Here is a 21,443-nt window from a genome sequence, read left to right on the forward strand (position 1 = left end):
GTGTAAGCAACAAAAAAACAAAATCAGTAACTGTGTTTTCTGTCACTTAAATGAATAGATTTTTAAAAAAATTCTGAATTACCTAACGCGAAACTTCTCTCCTCACAACCATACCCGTCAAGTGAAGTCATTGAGTTTGCTGGGATGTGACAGGAAGCTGGTGCTCCATTGTGGGTATTTAATGTCAGCGTGTAGTGAGGAAATTGCCAGCAGCCAGTTCGCTCAGATTTGTGGTGTCTATATTTGCTTATACCTGTATAGGAGTCCCGAGCTTCCTGATAACTACAGAGGAGGAAAACATCAGCCATAATTCCTGTTGTAATATTCATGGAAGGGATTAAAAAAATGAAAATAGAACATGGAAGGACTGGGGTGACAACGTTAAAGACAGCACGAGCTGTTACATTATGGTGTTACATTGTGGACAGATTTAGAAAATGGGAAGGGAAATTATTCAAACCTTGTGCAATCAATCTTGCTCTGTGCGAAAAGTGATGAGGCTACTCAGAATATAATAGAATATCACATATGTTTACAATGTCGAAACAAGTGATAATGTAGAATGTGCAAAATGCTGTGCCTGCTCTTTCACTGCATCTAACCTAGGAATAAAGACTAAATTGTCTCACTTTTGTCTGCATTTTCCTCAGTTAAAGGACAAAAAGGTGTTTGAAAAGGTAATACAGAATGGAAATTATATTTATAAATAACTATTCCCTTTAGTCAGCTTTCTAATTCACTGTTTGTAGATTAAAACTCCTCGTTGTATGCATGAATGACTCACGCCTGAGGCAGTAATATGTCAGAACAAAAAACACTAACAGTTTTAATGAATGACTCAGTACAGAAAGTCTCTTTTTATTGCCAACAATCCTGTTACTTTCAGCCATACACCTTCAGGTACAATGCTATTATTCTACACCATATTTCCAGATGTTGAAAGGTCCTCAGTTTTTAACTGGTTGCCATAATGGAAACTCTACACAGCTGAACTGATTCTCCCACGTCACCCCACCCCAGCCTGACACAAATTTACAAAGTTTAAAGTAAATTTATTATCAAAGTAGATGTATGGCACCATATACCACCCTGAGATTCATTTTCTTGCAAGTAACCGCAGTAGAGCAAAGAAATACTCTATAATAGGATCGATGAAACATCCCCCCCCGCCCCACACACACACACACACACACGCACACAAAGTCTGACAAACAAGTAATGTGTAAAAAAGACAAATTGTATAAATACAATAAAAAATAAATAATATTGAGAATCTGAGTTGTAGAGTCTTTGAAAGGGGGTCCATAGGTTGGTAAAATCAGCTCAGAGTTGAGGGGAAGTTATCTACACTGGTTCAGGAGTCTGATGGTTGAAATGGTCGGTCCACATATAGGGGCACCTCCAAGTTGCCACACAGATAATATGATTCACCTGCTGCTCGCTCCTGACTCATCACCTGCAGCCTATTTAACCCCACTTCTCATTCACAGTCCTTGTTCACTCATCAAACCAGCTGGACTTGATTAGCTGTTCTTAGCTTTTACTCTCCCTAACTACAGTTTATCTTGCTGCCTGTTGTGTTTAGTTTCTATTCTCTCTTGTTTTGTGGCCCCCTGTGGCTTGTTATTTTGTTGTCTATTAATAAAGTGTCGTTTACTGCTAAATTGTCTCTGCTGCTGTGCTTTTGGGTCAAATCTCCTCTACATTTACTGATAGTATCTTGGGTTAATAATAAAGGACATAAGATTTAGAGGAGACATAGGGAAGAATTTTTTTTTTTAATCTCTCAGGGTACTTGATTTTTGCACTAGAATTGTCATGGTATAAACGTCTATGGGCCAAGAAATGGAAATTAGGATTAGAATAAAAAGGTACTTGACACAACTACCTGAATAGTCTGTTTCCAAGCAGTACGATTCTATGACTCTGTACCTGTCTCTTCTAACTCCAGCCTTTTGCCAACACCACCACTGGTGGCCGTTCCTTCAGCTTCCATCGCTCTAATGTGTCACTTCCTTACACCACTTTCTATCAGTTTCCTCATTTAAAGAACTTCAGTTTGATCAAACTTCATCATGTCTGTATTGATTGATTGATTGACACACAGAGTGGAATAGGTCCCTCTGACCCTTCGAGCTGCGTGCCCAGCCATCCCCTGATTTAATCCGAGCCTAATCATGGGACAACTTACAATGACCAATTAACCTACCAACCAGATCTTTGTACTGTGGGAGGAAATCAGATGACCTGGAGGAAACCCGCATGGTCATGGGGAGAATGTACAAACTCCTTACAGGTAGTGTTGGGAAATGAACCTGCACTGTAAAGCATCATGCTCACCACTACACTAGTATACTGACCCATCATAAGCCCTAATATCTTCTCAATTGGCTTAGCAATATTTTTTTGTTTCACCTTGCCTCTGTGAGGCACCTTCAGCCAGATAATGGTTCCACACAGAGGAAACAGACAGGCAATGAAAACTCTGTTATTAAGGTGCACCATCTTCCTGCCTTGTGGAGTCACAGTCCCACTTCCTATCTAAAACGGAACATGTTGGATTTCTAGCCTTGTCCTGTGGCAAAAAGAATAATACAAAAAATGTGCTTTGCTTTCTAAACTGCAATGAATACCAAATTCTGTCGCTTACTTTCCCTGAGCATTATTCATTATTTATTAATATATTTTTGATGCATGTTTGAAGTTGCTAGAAGACAATTTGAGAAGCTAGTGCTGAATGTTTTGAAAATGATTTTATTTATTCTGGATAGCAATAAGTTCTGTTTCGCCCTTCCTGGCAAAATACAAGTAAGTTCTGTTTAGCTCATACACTTAAATGATCATACATTAATTGAAGTTAAAATTAAAATTCAAGGCTGTCATTTAATTTCCATGGAGTTTCCTCAATCTTAAACTGAAACTTGAAAGTTTCTGTGCAGATACAAGTTTTCTTCCAGAATCCATAATACTAATTGTAATCTTTTTAATTGGAATAATAAAAGAACGAATCATGTAGGGACATGCCATTCCCCCCAGTTTACCTAATCCCTTATAATCAGTTCACGTTATTGCTTTGACTGCTGTTTAGCAAGTAAATAGCATTCCTTTATAATAAAAATTATTCTTATAACCTTGCAAATTTAAACTGCATATTTGCCAAGTACAAATGCACATGTCAGTTTTCCTTACTTGGTAATTTACTGTGGTACTGGAAACTCCTGGAAAGGAAGCTGACCCTGAAATGAACTTTCAAACTGTTTGGTCTGTGTTGACTTAAGATAGAAATCCACTTCTGTGAATTGTGGAATAAACATGAATATTTATCACAGTAAATATGCTACAGTCCACATAAATTGAGATCGTCCTAGGAAAACCAGAGTAAAAGACAAGTAGGAAGCAGAAAAATAATGTAATAAAGGCAGTGAAATAATGTTACTTTTTTAAACCAGCTTTGGAAACATGGAATTTTAGATATTTAAGGTGCTTTTATTTTACGAAAGTGAACATAAAGGAAGCAGTACCAAGTAAAACTATATTTTTGGAATTTGTAGATGGTGGTGGCACATTAGTCAAGTCATTGTTGGACTAGTATTCCAGAGACTCAAACTAATAATTACTGGAGGCCTGAGTTCAAATCCCACCTGTGAAATTTAAAATAACTTGGAATTTAAAAAAAAATAGCAATAGTATTAATGATGACGAATAGATTATCATTAAAGAACCATCTGGTTCATTAGTGTACTTCGGGGAAGAGATCTGCCAAGCATTCCTCCTCTGGCCTGCATGTGACTCCACACGCACCTCATTTGTCTGATTTGTAAATGGCTCGATCTGCAGATAATATATTTGAAGTTACGAGTGATGCTCAGATTCCGAAAAATAAGCATTAAAAATGGAATGAAAATGAGATTTTCTCATTTACTTTCCTTGCTCTAAAGATTTTTAAAAATTGGAATGACCAGTGATTTTCATTAGAGGTAATGTTGAACAGATTAAAATATACCCCCAATTAAGTTGCACATGTTCAGTAAAATTTGAAGCATAGTTTAAACCTCTTTTGTAATATGTGGAGTTTAAAGAATACACGTCATTCTAAATGAGAAGATTAATATTTAAACAAAAATCTCATTTAATTGACCAACATGAAAAATATCAGAATAAACACTCTCTCCAAATATCAATAGTCTGGCCTAATGTCTTCCAACCCTCATTCTGTCTTATGCAGCTACAGATTTTCTGGTGGTGAATAAGCATGACTTTTCCTCGTGCTTTGACTATATCAGGATAAGGTGTCAAGGACCCGACCTCTGATTCCTTCCTTAGTAATGCTCACTTGCAGTTCCCAAATGAACAAATCTATCATGAACACAAGAAAGTCTGCAGATGCTGGAAATCCAAAGCAACACACACAAAATGATGGAGGAACTCAGCAGGTCAGGCTGCATCTATGGAAATGAATAAACAGCCGAAGTTTCGGGGTGAGACCCTTCTTCAGGACTGAGAAGAAAGGGGGAAGATGCCAGAATAAAAAGGTGGGGTGAGGGGAAGGAGGCTAGATGGAAGGTTATAGGTGAAGCCAGGTGGGTGGGAAAGATCAAGGGCTGGAGAAGAAGGAATCTGATAGGAGAGGAGAGTGGAGCCTAGGAGAAAGGGAATAAGGGGACCCAGGGGAAAGTAATAGACAGGTGAGACGAGGTAAAAGTTCAGAGTAGGGAAGAGAGTGGTGGGTTGGGGGGGTATTGTTAACCGAAAGGAGAAATTGATACTCATGCCATCAGATTGGAGGTGATCAATCCTAATGTAAAATCTAGATGATTCAGCAAATAATTAGCTCTTGTTATCAAAAAGTTGATGATAAGTGTGAGGCAGCAGTCTACAAATCAACTATTTCGACTATTCCTCTTCACACCCCTGGTCGTCTTGGGCTACAGTGGAGATGGTAATCTAATCTGAGACAAATATTTTCATGTTAACATAAACTGCAATTGGCTCCTTTTGCAAGAGATTTACTAACCATAACAATCACGTTGAATTCAAATAAGTCAGCTGCATCCAGTAAACAAAAAGGAATTCCAACAATTTCATGGAGATTTGAGGGTAGAGGATATCAACTATATTTTCTATCCTCTGACCACATGGTAGCATAGCCAGTTAGCACAATGCTATACAGTGCCAGCTGTAAGATCAGGGTTCCTTGCAAGCTGCCCAAGATACTCTCAGATTCAGATTTAATTGTGAAATTTGTGAAATCTCTTAACTTTACGGCAGAAGTAGAATGAAAAATAAATATAGAGGGAAAAAGCTGAGTTACATTAAGTATATATATGCCTATAATTAGTTATGTTAAAATAAGTAATGCAAAATAACAGAAATAAAAAAGTAGTGATGTAGTGTTCATGGGTTCAATGTCCATTCAGAAATCGGATGACAGAAGGGAAGAAGTTGTTCCTAAATCACTGAGCATGTGCCTTAAGGCTTCTGTACCTCGTTCCTGACGATAACAGTGTGAGCAGGCATGTCCTGGGTGGTGGGGATCCTTAATGATGGACGACAACTTCCTAAGGCATCGTTCCTTGAAGATTTTTGAATTCAGAGCAAGAAGGCTGCGAGTCGTTGGCTGATTTTTCAGAGCGAAGGGAGTTTTTTACTACTCAGGGTAAAAGAAAGGCTAGACTGCGCAGGCGTGTGATGTCAGCCAGTAGAGCGCGAGAGGTTTAAAAAGAAGGCCGTCATATGCATCGGGCAGCAGAGTGATAAGGCTTTGGCTCAACGGGCTTAGGCGGTAACGGGAAGAGGCGAGGTAGGTTTACCTGTGTTAATTGCGGAAAGGAAGTAGTATGATTGTGAGGCCAGCTTTCTGTGCTCGGTGTCAGATGTGGGAGGTCCTGGAGTCTCCCAGCCTCCCGGACGGCCATATCTGCACCAGGTGTGTCGAGATGCATCTCCTGAGGGACCGAGTTAGGGAACTGGAGATGCAGCTCGATGACCTTCACTTGGTCAGGGAGAGCGAGGAGGTGATAGAAAGGTGTTGTAGGCAGACGGTCACACCGGGGCCATGGGAGACAGACAAGCGGGTCACAGTCAGGAGGAGGAAGGGGAAGAGTCAGGTACTAGAGAATACCCCTCTGGCTATACCCCTTGACAATAAGTACTCCTGTTTGAGTACTGTTAGGAGGGACAGCCTACTTGGGGAAGCGACAGTGGCCGTGCCTCTGGCAGAGAGTCTGGCCCTGTGGCTCAGAAGAGTAGGGAAAGGAAGAGGATGGCCACAGTGATAGGGTCTGTATAGATAGGGGGGGTCAGACATGCGATTCTGTGGATGCAGGAAAGAAACTCGGATGGTAGTTTACCTCCCAGTTGCCAGGGTCTGGGATGTTTCAGATCACGTCCAAGATATCCTGCAGTGGAAGGGAGAACAGCCAGAGGTCGTGGTACATATTGGTACCAATGACATAGGTAGGAAAAGGGAAGAGGTCCTGAAAAAAGACTACAGGGAGCTAGGAAGGAAGTTGAGAAACAGGACCACAAAGGTAGTAATCTCAGGATTACTGCCTGTGCCATGCGACAGTGAGAATAGGAATAGAATGAGGTGGAGGATAAATGCGTGGCTGAGGGATTGGAGCAGGGGGCAGGGATTCAGATTTCTGGATCATTGGGACCTCTTTTGTGGCAGGTATGACCTGTACAAAAAGGATGGGTTGCACTTGAATCCCAGGGGACCAATATCCTGGCGGGGAGGTTTGCTAAGCTACTGGGGCGAGTTTAAACTAGAATTGTTGGGGGGGTGGGAACCAAACTGAAGAGACTGGGGAAGAGGAGGTTGGCTCACAAATAGAGACAGCTTGTATACAGTGTGAGAGGGAGGATAGGCAGGTGATGGAGAAGGGACACGCTCAGACCGAAGGTATGAGATATGTCTATTTTAACGCAAGGAGTATTGTGAACAAAGCAGAAGAGCATAGAGCGTGGATCCGTACTTGGAGATATGATGTGGTGGCCATTACAGAGACTTGGATGGCTCAGGAACAGGAATGGTTACTTCAAGTGCCGGGTTTTAGATGACAGGGAGGGAGGCAAAAGAGGTGGGGGCGTGGCACTGTTGATCAGAGATAGTGTCACGGCTGCAGAAAAGGTGGACGCCATGGAGGGATTATCTATGGAGCATCTGTGGGTGGAGGTTAGGAACAAGAAGGGGTCAATAACTTTACTGGGTGTTTTTTATAGGCCGCCCAATAGTAACAGGGATATTGAGGAGCAGATAGGGAAACAGATCCTGGAAAGGTGTAATAATAACAGAGTTGTCATGCTGGGAGATTTTAATTTCCCAAATATTGATTGGCATCTCCATAGAGTGAGGGGTTTAGATGGGGTGAAGTTTGTTAGGTGTGTTCAGGAAGGTTTCTTGACACAATATGTAGATAAGCCTACAAGAGGAGAGGCTGTACTTGATTTGGTATTGGGAAATGAACCTGGTCAAGAGTCAGATCTCTCAGTGGGAGAGCATTTTGGAGATTGTAATCATAATTCTATCTCCTTTACAATAGCATTGGAGAGAGATAGGAACAGACAAGTTAGAAAAGTGTTTATTAGGAGTAAGGGGAATTATGGGGCTATCAGGCAGGAAATTGGAGGCTTAAATTGGAAACAGATGTTCTCAGGGAAAAGTACAGAAGAAATGTGGCAAATATTCAGGGGATATTTGTGTGGAGTACGTTCCAATGAGACAGGGAAGTTATGGTAGGGTACAGGAACCGTGGTGTACAAAGGCTGTAATAAATCTAGTCAGGAAGAAAAGAAAAGCTTACAAAAGGTTCAGAGAGCTAGGTAATCTTAGGGAACTAGAAGATTATAAGGCTAATAGGAAGGAGCTTAAGAAGGAAATTAGGAGAGCCGGGACCAGATGAGATGTACCCCAGGCTACTGTGGGAGGCGAGGAAGGAGATTGCTGAGCCTCTGGCAATGATCTTTGCATCATCAATGGGGACGGGAGAGGTCCGGAGGATTGGAGGGTTGCAGATGTTGTTCCTTTATTCAAGAAAGGGAATAGAGATAGCCCAGGAAATTATAGACCAGTGAGGCTTACTTCAGTGGTTGGTAAGTTGTTGGAAAAGATCCTGAGAGGCAGGATTTATGAACACTTGGAGAGGTATAATATGATTAGGAGCAGTCAGCATCTCTTTGTCAAGGGCAGGTCATGCTTTATGAGCGTGATTGAATTTTTTGAGGATGTGACTAAACACATTGATGAAGGAAGAGCAGTAGATGTAGTGTATATGGATTTCAGCAAGGCATTTGATAAGGTACCCCATGCAAGGCTTATTGAAAAAGTAAGGAGGCATGGGTCTAAGGGGGCATTGCTTTGTGGATCCAGAACTGGCCAGCCCACAGAAGGCAAAGTGTGGTTCTAGATGGGTCATATTCTGCATGGAGGTTGGTCACCAGTGGAGTACCTCAGGGAACTGTTCTGGGACCCTTACTCTTTGTTATTTTTATAAATGACCTGGATGAGGAAGTGGAGGGATGGGTTAGTAAGTTTGCTGATGACACAAAGGTTGGGGGTGTTGTGGATAGTGTGGAGGGCTGTCAGAGGTTACAGCGTGACATTAATAGGATGCAAAACTAGGCTGAGACATGGCAGATGGATTTCAACCCAGATAAGTGTGAGATGGTTCATTTTGGTAGGTCAAATATGATGGCAGAATATAGTACTAATTGTAGTTCTCTTGGCAGTATAGTATTAATGGTAAGACTCTTGGCAGTGTGGAGGATCAGAGGGATCTTGGGGTCCGAGTCCATAGGACATTCAAAGCAGCTGCGCAGGTTGACCCTGTGGTTAAGAAGGCGTATGGTGTGTTGGCCTTCATCAATCGTGGAATTGAACTTAGGAGCCGAGAGGTACTGTTGCAGCTGTGTAGGACCCTGGTCAGACCACACTTGGAGTACTGTGCTCAGTTCTGGTCGCCTCACTACAGGAAGGATGTGGAAACCATAGAAAGGGTGCAGAGGAGATTTACAAAGATGTTGCCTGGATTGGGAAGCATGCCTTATGAGAATAGGTTGAGTGAACTCGGCCTTTTCTCCTTGGAGCGACGGAGGATGAAAGGCGACCTGATAGAGGTATATAAGATGATGAGAGGCATTGATCATGTGGATAGTCAGAGGCTTTTTCCCAGGGCTGAAATGGTTGCCAAAAGAGGACACAGGTTTAAGCTGCTGGGGAGCAGGTACAGAGGTGATGTCAGGGGTAAGTTTTTTACTCAGAGAGTGGTGAGTGCGTGGAATGGGCTGCCGGCAACTGTGGTGGAGGTGGATACGATAGGGCCTTTTAAGAGACTTTTAGATAGGTACATGGAGCTTAGAAAAATAGAGGGCTATAGGTAAGCCTAGTAATTTCTGAGGTAGGGACATGTTCGGCACAACTCTGTGGGCCAAAGTGCCTGTATTGTGCTGTAGGCTTTCTATGTTCAAAGTTTCCATGTCTTGGATATTACAGAAGCTGGTACCCTTGACAGAGCTGTCTAATTTTACAGGTTTCTGCCAATTATTTTGTTCTAGTGCAGGAGCACCCCCTGCCCCACATACCAGCCAGTGATGCAGCCAGTCAAGATGCTCTCCATGGTACATTAGTAGAATGTTTTGAGTGTTTCAGTTGACAAACCAAATCTCTTCAAACTACTGATGAAATATAGCTGCTGTCTTCGCTTCTTTATAGCTTTCTCAATATGTTATGTCCAGGTTAGGTCCTCAGACATACTGACACCCAGGAACTTGAAATTACTCACTCTTTCCACTTCTGATCTCTCTATGAGGATTGGTTCACGATCCCTCATCTTACCCTTCATGAAGTCCACAATCATCCCTTTGGTCTTGCTGACGTTGAATACAAAGTTGTTGTTGTGACACCACTCAACTAATTGGTATATCTCGCTCCTGTATGCCCTTTCATTACCATCTGAAATTCTGCCAACAATAGTTGGATCACCAGCAAATTTTTCTCGCTGACTGATTTGACACAAATGATGCATTTTACTGTATGTTTTGATCTACAGGTGATAAGTAAAGATAATCTTTAATATTTTTAATCATCAATCTGTTACAAGCTTGTTTATTGAATGTGTCAATTTGGGGTTTCACTGGAAGGGAAATTTGGGTGTAGAACACATGTTAGACTGGATTCTGGAAGTCAGTTTCAGCTGCAACATTAGTTCCAATTTCTACAAAGGACAAAAAAGATCAGGAGGGATATAATGACTATAGAGTGTTGTAGACTCAGCCTGCTTCATTACAGACACAACCCTCAACCCTTCCCAGGATCAAAGACTTCTTCAAGGGGTTAAGCCTCAAGAAAGGACATCAATCACTAAGGACGCTCACCAACTGGAATTTACCCTCTTATAACCATATATAACCATATAACAATTACAGCACAGAAACAGGCCATCTTGGCTTTTCTAGTCCATGCCGAACGCTTACTCTCACCTAGTCCCACTGACCTGCACTCTGCCCATAACCCTCCATTCCTTTCCTGTCCATATAGCTCTCCAATTTAACTTTCAATGACAATATCAAACCTGCCTCTACCACTTCTGCTGGAAGCTCGTTCCACACAGCTACCACTCTCTGATCTTTTTACTTCAATCAGAGAGGAGACACAGGAGCCTGAAGGTTCACACTGAATGATTTAGGAACAGCTTTTCCCATCAAAGATTCAAAGATTCAAGATTCAAAGTACATTTATTATCAAAGTATATACAGTAGCGCTAGACAGTTTGTGAATCCTGTAGAATTTTCCCTATTTCTCCATAAATATGACCTAAAATGTAATCAGAACTTCACATAAGTCCTGAAGCTAGATAAAGAGAACCCAATTCAATAAATAGCACAAAAATTATACTTGTCCATTTATTTATTAAGAACATTGATTAAATATGATATGTATTTGTTGGGACTAGTATGAGAACCCTTTGCTTTCAGTAACTGGTGTGACCCCCTTGAAAAGCAATAACTTCAACCAAACGTTTCTGGTGACTGTCGATCAGTCCTGCACATTGGCTTGGTGGAATTTTAAGCCTTCATCCTTACAAAACTGCATCAAATCTGGGATTTTGGTGGGCTTCCTTGAATGAATTGCTTACTTCAGGTCCTGCTCAACATTTCTATAGGATTAAGGTCAGGACTTTGACTCTGCCATTCCAAAACACATATTTTCTTTTTTTTAAACCATTCTGTTTTTGATTTACTCTTGTCTTGTAAGTCATTGTTTTGTTGCATTATCCAACTTCTATTAAGCTTCAGGTGATGCACTGTTACCCTGACATTTTTCTGTAAACTGTCTTGATAACATTTTGAATTCATTGTTCCTTCAATGATTCCAAATTGTCCAGGCCCTGAGGTAGCCCCAAACCATAATGCTTCTTCCACCATGCTTCACAGCTGGGATGAGGTTTTGATGTTGGTGTGTATTGCCCTTTTCTCTCCAAACATAGCAATATGCATTTCTGCCAAAAAGTTCAACTTTTGTCTCATCTGTCCACAGAATATTGTCCGAGAGTATTGTAGAATATACAGGTGGTCTTATGCAAACTTGAGACATGTAGCAATTTTTTCCTTTGGAGAGCAGTGGTTTCTTCTATGGTGTCCTTCCATGAACACCATTCTTGTTCAGTGCTTTTCTTATAGTAGACACATGAACAGAGACTTTAGCAAATTCTTGAGATTTCTGCAGGTCTTTTGTTGTTACCCTTGGGTTCTTTCTCATCTCCTTCAGCATTGCACATTGTGCTCTTGGTGTGATCTTTGCAGGATGCCCACTCCTAGGGAGAGTAGCAACTGTACTGAGCAACATTTGTAGACAATTTCTCTTTCTGTGGACTGATGAACACTCAGGTCTTTAGAGATGCTTTTGTAACCTTTTCCAGCTTCCTCAATCTGATAAATCTTCTTCTAAGGTCTTTTGAAAGTTGTTCTGATCAAGGCATAGTGCACATAAACAGATCTTTCTTGAGAAGAGCATGCTCTGTCAGTTACCTGACTTTGTGTGTCTTTTTTATAGGGCAGGGCACCTCTACAACCCACACCTCCAATCACATCTCATTGACTGGAATACCTGAACCCAGATAGTTTTTGTAGAAGGCATTACCCCAGAGGTTCACATACTTTTTCCACAAATACATGTAATATTGGATTATTTTTCTCAATAAATACATGAATAAGTACAATGCTTTTGTGTTATTTATTTAATTGGGTTATTTTTATTTAGTTTTAGGACTTACATGAAGTTCTGAACACATTTTAGGTCATATTATGCAGAAATGGAGAAAATTCTACAGGATTCACAAACTTTTCAGCACCACTGTCTGCAGTCCAGAGTCCTAGGATTTGTCTTCCTACAGGCAGCCGTGAAACAAAGAAAGAAAACCATGGAATCCATTCAAAGAACAACATCAAACCCCAACATGAAAAAAGAAAACAGATCACTCAAGTGGAAAAAGCAAAAAAAGACGAGCGAAAGACGCCAAACCACAAATCATCGAACTAAACCTAGCATATTCAGTTCAGTTCAATCTAGCTCTGTATGGTTTGTTAAATTCAGGCTGCAGAGACAGTCCATCCTGATCAAAAACGCACTAAGTAGCAACAAAAACAGGAGTTGACCAGAAAGCAAAAACACACCATAATGTGCACTGCAGAGTCCAATCCATAACCTGCGTCGATTAAACCTCGTACAAGGCCCAGCGTGCCAATACCATCCGGCAGCATCGAGCAAGAGGGAGGGAGAGACCTTTCAAATGCAGAGGGAGAGGGAGGGAGGGAGAGGGAGAAGGAGGGAGAGAGAGGGAGGGAGGGAGAGGGAGGGAGGGAGAGGGAGGAAGAGAGAGAGAGAGACCATCACATGCAGATGTTTTCCTCCACCAGTAGTGAGAGGGAGGCTGTAAATGGCGCTGAATACCCACTTGCCTTCTGCTCATTCCTTGATGATTTCAATTTCTGAAAAGATTTCTGAAAACCATGGGTTTTTGTAACTTATAATAATTGTTGTTTTGTACTTTACAGCTGCTGCTAAACAACTTTCATTTCATATGTCATTGATAATAAAGCTGATTCTGATTCTGCTGTGTGGTTCTCTCCAATTGCTTTATATAGTACTAAGTATTGGACAATTGAAGGTTGAGGTAAAAGTGACCCTGATGATTCAGTGACAATTTAGCCAGCCATTAACTACATATTATTAAGAACGCAGTAAATATCAAAATCAATAGCTAGTCAGAAGGAATGATCATAATGCTTCTCATCCATCTGCTCAGTGCAAATCTGCAGGTCCAATGAATTATGAACAATCATTCCTTGCATAACAATTTCTTTTAACCAAGCAGGAGTTGAAAATGATAATAGCTGACTGGGAATTCTTAGGAAAGTTTAAATATAATAGTCTTACAGTTCCTTGAAACTAATGGTAGGAATATAACTGCATATATTTATATATTTTAATTATATTAAATTAAAATATAATTTTATTGATTATAAGATTAACCTTATGAATACAGCTGGATTCAACCATCAGCCACTTAGTGGTAGTCCATGGTAGTCTATCTGTTTTATCACTGAAGAATTCTAGCTGAGCTGACAAATTTATGTATTTTCTCTATATGGATAACTTTTGCTCCTATAATTGGATGAATGCCATAAGTGTAAATGCTGAAATCACATTCCCTTATTTGTTCAAGAAGCTGGTGCTAATGTAGTTGCCCCCCAGTAATCTCTATCAATCTAAAGCAAATGCGGAGAATCTTTAATGCTCCTTCTTGCCAAGCAAACCCTGCAAATATTTAAATACAAACTGCTTCTCACTGAGCTGGGGTTGTTGAACCTACATTAAGCCATAAGAACTCTTCAACTTGGAATTTGGCAACACATCATAATTTCCCCAATTCTTTGTGGTCACTGGAACCCAATATAGTATTAAGTAGGCAATTGGAGTTAGTTCTGGAAGTGACAGATTCATTTGATACTTAAAGTTAAAAATAACCTCAGTACTTTCTCTGCAAATTAAGAAATGAGCTGCAAGGATCAGAGTTGTTCCAGCTGTACTTTTCAACTTAGCTCTGATAATCTAAGGTTGGGTGAGACTAGAACTAGAGGTTATAGGTTAGGGGTGAAGGGTAAAATTTTTAAGGAGACTATGAGGGGAGCATCTTCACTCGGGAGCTGGTGAGAGCGTGGAATGTGTTGCCAGCAGAAGTGGTGCATGTGAGTTTGATTTAATTATTTAAGAGAAATCTGGACAAATACATGGGTGGAGGGGTATGGGAAGGCTGTGGTGCGGGTGTGAGTCGAAGGCAGAGTAATCATTCTGAACAGTTTAGATGGGCTGAGGTTCCTGTTTCTTTGCTGCAGTAATCTATGACTCTATAAATCAATTGTTGAGATATTGCACAGCGCTGATTTCCAGGCATCTGGATGTCCTAGTGCACAATTCACAAAAGGCTAAATTGCAGGTCCAGCAGGTAATTACGAAAGCTAACAGACTGTTGTCATTTTTTGTTACATGACTTGAATGCAAATGCTCCAGTTATCTAAGACATCAGTGAGACCACGCCTGGAATACTGTTTACAGGAAGGAAGCCAATGCATTAGAAGCAGCTCAAGAAAGGTTTACTAGAATATTACCAGGAATGAGTGTGTTGTCTCATGCGGAACAGTTGGAAAAGCAAAGCTCGCATCCACTTGAGTTCAGAAAAGTGAGAGAGGCAATGACTGAGACATGCAAGATCATGCAGCATCTTGTTAGGGGAGGCATGGTGAGGATGCTTCTTGTGGGAGGATCTAGAGGCAGGAGTCCTGGCTTAAAACTAACACATGGATGAGGCAAACTCTTTCCTCTCAGATGACTGTGATTTTGCAACTCTCTTCCTCAAAAGGGTCGTCAGCACAGAATCTTTAGCTGAGGTTACAGTCTCATCAGCTTATTAAGTGGCAGAGGATTTTTGCGAGGCTGAGTGACGTGATGTAGAAAGAAGCAGACCTTTAGATTTGCTTGGCACCCTTCCTATCTCATTCAGTAAGTCCCAGAATGCTTTACGACCATGGAAATGTTTTTAAAGCATGTTGTGCAGGAAGGTATAAATTATTGAGACGCAACTTCAAGAAATTTAAAATCCTGATGTGCTGTAAATGCATTGATGTGATTAAAGTTTTACAATTCTGATCTCTGCATTAATGCCTTCACCCTGTCGGGACAGTGATTTCACCCTATGTACATCGTACAGCATATACACACATTTAATATACTTATCATTTCTTAAGATTGAATTATGAAGATTCCTGAATATGTAATTCAGGATTATTTTTTACTCGCCAGTGCAACAAATTCAATAGGTCCAAAGCTACATTTTTAATAATCAGGAATGATGGAAGTGATGAGGGAGCCTACCCTCTCTATCAGTGTGCTGTGTAAATAAGGACAGTCAGCTGAACAATACAAAATGCGTCAAGAGACTGTTCACTCAACTTGCAGAGAACTGACTACACTATAAAGGGATTAGAAGGAATTCTCACTTGGTTGCACATGCAGCATTATCTATGGGATCCAGCTTTGAGCAGAACATGGAAGAAAATTGTAAGGCATTTTATTTGAATCAGTCTATATAGCTCAGAGTTCACCAGGCATGTCAATGTTAATTGGGATTGTTAAAAATAAGAGTAGTTGTTTTGTGTTACATAAATCCTTGTCTGTGTGTGGAATAATATTGTCACTCTGCAGCCGTTGTGAAATATCTTCTCTTTCTGATTCACCTCCGTGAGGACGAGAATGATTTGCTTCAACAGACTGTGTTTTTGATGCTTAAGTACAACAGCTTCTGAAATACATAGGTTAAAATATTGATTAATAGTCCAGAAATCTGAGTTAAGATCCCAACACCACAGTGGTGGAGTTGAAATTCTATGAATAACCTAGATTATTACAGAAGCACTTTTGGTATACTTAATGTTCACCATGAAACTGCAATTTAATTGTAAAACTCAATAATTCTTTCTTTCTTTTTAAGGATAAGCGAAATAGAAGCTGCATAAAAAGATTGTGGCAACCTACCCAACTTAAAGGAGTCCGAAAAAACTGCACATAAATAAGGTATAAACAGTGAGGAAAAAGACTTATAAAATTCTGCAGAAAATCCCCCAGAACGCATAGCCTTGGCAATTTCCTCAGACAAAATAGGTTGATCCAACTGTTTTCGGTTATCAACAGAAAGTGTAGGAATGTTTAATTGGTCTAAAAAATTATTCATTACAGTGTTATCTTTGGGAGGGTCAGAACTATAAAGTTTAGAATAAAATACTTTAAAAGTATCGTTTATTTCTGAATGGTCAGTTGTCCTATCACCATTGGCTTTACAAATTTATTTTGCCCTTTAGCTATAAAGGTTTTTAATTGGTTAGCCAGTAATTAACCTGTTTTGTCTCTGTGGATATAAAATTGACTTCTTTCTTTTAAAAGTTAAGTTTCAATTGGATATGTTAAAAGAAGATCATATTTAGTTTGAATTTCAACACACCTTTTATATAAAGCAGGATCTGGACCCAAGGCATATCTTTGGTCTAATTGTTTTAACTGATTAGCTAACTCAATTCTCTCTTTATTAGCTTTTTTTCTTGACACTTGCCATGTAGGAAATAATTTGACCTCTAATAAAAGCCTTAAAGGAATCCCATATGATAAGACTAGAAGTCGCTTCCAAAGTATTCTCTTCAAAAAAAAGAATAATTTCTTTCTCCAGAAATTTTAACAAATCTTTATCAGATAGCAAAGTTAAATTAAAATGGCAAAATCTGTTTATTTGAGGAAGACCAGGGAGATTTAAAGATAAAAGCACCGGAGCATAATCTGAAACTGCAGTTTCTTTATATTCACAGGATCGAACTAAAGGAATCATTTGACTATCAATAAAAAGGTAATCAATCCTGGAATACGTATGATGGACATGAGAAAAAATGAATACTCCCTATCTAGTGGATATAAGAAACACCATACATCAACAATACCACATTTCATTAAAGAATTTCATTAAAAAACAAAGCTGATTTATTAGATGTCACTGTTTTAAAGGATGACCTATCTAAAACTGGATCTAACCAGCAATTAAAATCCCCTCCCATCACTAATGAGTAAAGGCTCAAATCTGGCAGAAATGAAAAAAAAAACGCTCAAAGAATCCTGGATCATCTGTATTTGGAGCGTACAGATTGGCAAATACTATTAATTTATTATCTAATTTCCCTGACACTATGACAAAATGGCCATTAGTATCATACACTACTTTATGTTGGACAAAGGGAACAGTATTATCCGTAAAGATCGAAAATCCCCTAGACTTAGCCTGAAACGAGGAATACACATGTTGTCCATTCCACCTACTGAAAAGACGTAAATTGTCACAATTAGATGTGTGTTTCTTGTAAAAAAAAATAATTTAGGCTGTAAGTTTTTTAATATAGGCAAAAATCTTAATCCACTTCACAGGGTGATTTAATCCTTTCACGTTAAGGCTGAGTAAGTTAATAGTATGGCCCATTATTAATACTATTTAATAGAGAAATTAAAGTAATAACCGGTAAAATGAACATTAAAACCAAACAATAAGCCTTGAAATAGGGTAACCAAGCAACAGATTTGGCTAACATCCCAAGATAGCTCCCAGAAAGAGGCACCCCCCCTCCCCCTCCCAAAGTCAGAAGGCCATTGTTGAATGGCAAAGTAGTTCATCAGAGGACTAAGCTCTGCTGCATTGTCCTGATACACATGCTCACACTGTATCTCAATGCATTCAATCCAGATTGCAGCATATACTTGCACACACCGCCATCCATTGCCTCTCTTTTACACCCAGCCACCTTCAATTCCAACCATAGTGGCTCTTCCCCGCTCTCCATTCCACATTATGTCATGGATCTGAGTTTAATCAAAGTTCAGCCTAAGTTTTATTTATACTTGCATATTTCTACTGAATGACCCAGTGCTCCTGCAAGTAAACTTATCGTCTGATGATCTTTCCAAAAATAATATTTTCTGTATCTGTTTAACTTTTATTTTTCATTAAATACAGCCAGGGAAGAGTTTTTCCTCATCCAAGGTGAAACCAGCCAAGCAATCCAGCTCCTCTGTTCCTTCCTTTCAGTGGAAGACATCCAATCCTTTTACAGTCGCAGTACAGGGCTGGAAATAATTTGGTGAAAACAGGGGAAGAGGAAGAAGAGCAGGAACCTGAATCAAACTCTGGCACAGCACACTGCATATCCAACAAGGTTGGATGGCTGACCAGTTTTCCTACAGGTCTGTCAAATCCTCTTTGATTTGTCCCCTGTAAAATGGCCTAGAATCCAGCTTCACAGCTGGTTAGAGAATAAAACAAATACCTGAGATGGTCACTGATCCACAAAGGCTCACATAGCAGCAAACAGACTAAGCCTAACCTTGTATCATTTAAGGAGAGTATCACTAGTTCTATTTTACATTGGTAGATGTCTCCACTGTAGTGCAGCAGTTAGTGTGACACGATTACAAATTGGTGTGTTAGGAGTTCGGAGTTTGAAGAAAAAGCACTTCAGGATGTATATTCGCAAACAACAGGAATTTTGCAGATGCTGGAAATTCAAGCAACACACATCAAAGTTGCTGGTGAACGCAGCAGGCCAGGCAGCATCTCTAGGAAGAGGTACAGTTGATGTTTCAGGCCAAGACCCTTCGTCAGTCCTGACCTGAAATGTCTCGGCCTGAAACGTCGACTGTACCTCTTCCTAGAGATGCTGCCTGGCCTGCTGCATTCACCAGCAACTTTGATGTGTGTTGTCAGGATGTATATTGTATACATTTCTCTGACATTAAGTGTACCTTTGAAACTTTTGAAACTTAATTCCGGCACATCTGTAAGGAGTTTGTATATTCTCCCCATTACCACGTGGGTTTCCTCCAGGTGCTCTGATTTCCTTCTATAGTCCAAAGGCATACCAGTCAGTAGGTTAATAGGCCATTGTAAATTGTCCCGCGATTAGGCTAGTGTTAAATAGGTGGGTAAATGGGCAGTGCCCCTCATTGGGCCGGAAGGGCCTCTTCTTCGCTGTATTTCTAAATAAATTAAAAAAGGATAACACTGAAAAAGTCAGTGAAGGTTTTTAGATTGATAATCACCTTTATTCTTCAGGGTTCTAGCAGGCCAAGCTGCTGGGAGCTGTTTGTATCCGGATGATGGTATGTAACTGAAGTTGCTGATTGGCAAACATCAGGAAGCAGACCTTCATGGGCATATAAAGAAGTTCAGTGGTATGAGACTTCTGATCGCCCCATTGTTTGTTTTCTGGTTGATTTCTTATGTTTAGCATTGCTTTAAGGTCTGGGTGGAGTTTCTGCCTCAGTCGGGCAGCTCAGTGTAGAGGGAAAAGAAAGCGTAGTGCCAGGCCTGGGGCACCTATCCAGTGTAATAGATAGACAGATACTTTATTGATCCCAAAGGGGATTACTGTGTCACAGTAGCATTACAAGTGCACGGATATACAAATATTAGAAGAGAAGTAAAAGGGAATCGAAAATAAGTTTCTTCAAACAGTCTAATGGGGGTTGGAGAGTCAATCGGCTATAGGTTGACTCATCATAGAGCCTAATGGCGGAGGGTAAGAATGACCTCATATCACGCTCTTTGGATCAGCGCAGTTGACTTAGTCTATTACTAAAAGTGCTCCTCTGTTCAGATGGGCTGGCATGCAGGGGGTGAGAAACATTGTCCAGAGTGCCAGGGTTTTCCATAGGGAACTTTCAGTTTCTTCCACATGGACTGTTCATGCCACAGTAATACTGCGTGAGAGGATTTGGTGGTTCTAACGAGCCTCAGTCTTACAGAGTCTCAGAGTACTACAACACAGAAACAGACCCTTTAGCCCATCCAGTCCATGCCGATCCGATTTTCTGCCTACACCCAGACCTTCTCCCTTCAAACTCCACCATCCATGTGCCAATCTAAACTTCTCTTACTGGAAATATAACAACTGAACCTGCCTTGACTATTTCCACTGGAAGCTCATCCCATACTTGCACCAGCCCCTGAATGAAGAAGTTTCCCCTCACCGGTGCTTCCATACCAGGCCATGGTGAAAGCAGTTAGACACGCTCCACCATGTGTCTATAGAAGTTTATCAAAGTTTTAGGTGACATGCAGAATCTATGCAAGCTTCTAAGAATGTAGGGCACTCTCATGCTTTTTTTGTGATGACCCTAATGTGCTGGTCCTCTGACATCACGGACGTTAACGTATCAGAGAATTTAAAGCTACTGACTTTCTCCACCTCTGTTCCCCCTAATGAGGACTGCCTAATGGACCTCAGGCTTCTTCCTCCTGTAGTCTTGACTTTCAAAATATCCAAACGTGATATCCCCCTCTGAGATCCAACAGTACCAGGTGTTTGTTTGATCTTCAACAACCAATTCAGCTGCTTCTGCAAAACTCCGTGATAACACTAACCTTCTGTGAATTGTACATCAGTTAACTGAGGAAGGGAAACAGCCAGGTTAAAAATTGGAATTGTCTATAACTTGGATGGTGCTGTCTGAGATTGAAGCTTCACTGAGGATAGGAAATTAAATTCATCTTCCATTTCAGTGAGGCCTTCCAGAGTGTTGTATACTCTGCTAAGTACTTGCTCAATCTGCTTTGGGCAAAGGCTTACAGCAACAAATATTGGACAGGCATCAGTGGCAGACATATTTTTCTTTATGTCCTAGGGACTGTAGAAAGAAGACTTTACTTTCCAAAACCAAGATCGGGTTCTGAGATTTGAGGGGCAAGACTAATTGCCAAAGGCCTGATAAGAATGGGGGTGGGAGCTGGAGAGGATGGGTCAGCCAACTAAGGCCTGAAGAGATCTGTGCAAGGTTGGGATGGGGGGAGGGGTTCTAGTTGTCAAGGGTATGAGTGGGTCACCTATCCAAAGCATCAGAGAATTAGAACTTCCATAAAGGTCTTTGATGCACATGTGATACTGAATTAATATCAAATGAACTCACGCAGATCAAACCTGGAAGTACTGGGCTGAATTTCCTGAATGATCCAAAGCAACTCAGAAATAAATTTCACTCCATACAAAAGTTACTTTCTGATGGTGTAGTACTGAAACTATGTTTGACATTTTAGGCCCTGATGTTGTTACTTAATTGCAAAGATTATCAGTAGAAAATTAATATGTACGGTACCTTTATCTGCATTGGAATTGATCCCTTTAATAAATTCGTATGGTCTTTTCTGTTTTAGTCATCCAGACTTCAGCCCAAATCAGCTAAAATCCCCAACACATGTTTGAAACATTTGGTAACCAGAATGGAAGGGAGTTGTAGGGTTTCTTCTGTTCAATCGTCTTCAGTGACTGCATGTTGATTTGATTTTTTTTGGTTAAAATTTAAT

General features: G+C 40.4%; 1 protein-coding gene across 1 annotated transcript in view; it reads right to left on the minus strand.

Annotated features, from left to right (window-relative positions):
• tmem200a (transmembrane protein 200A) overlaps nucleotides 1–21,443 on the minus strand; it is a 60,038-nt gene that overhangs the window by 17,742 nt on the left and 20,853 nt on the right. Inside the window, exon 2 of the mRNA XM_072251536.1 lies at nucleotides 83–282. Within this exon, the coding sequence (XP_072107637.1) occupies nucleotides 83–131 (49 nt within the window). The 5' untranslated portion in view covers nucleotides 132–282. The remainder of the gene's footprint in view (nucleotides 1–82; nucleotides 283–21,443) is intronic.

This window comes from Mobula birostris, chromosome 2, assembly GCF_030028105.1.
Source record: "Mobula birostris isolate sMobBir1 chromosome 2, sMobBir1.hap1, whole genome shotgun sequence".
NCBI classification, from domain to species: Eukaryota; Metazoa; Chordata; class Chondrichthyes; order Myliobatiformes; family Myliobatidae; genus Mobula; species Mobula birostris.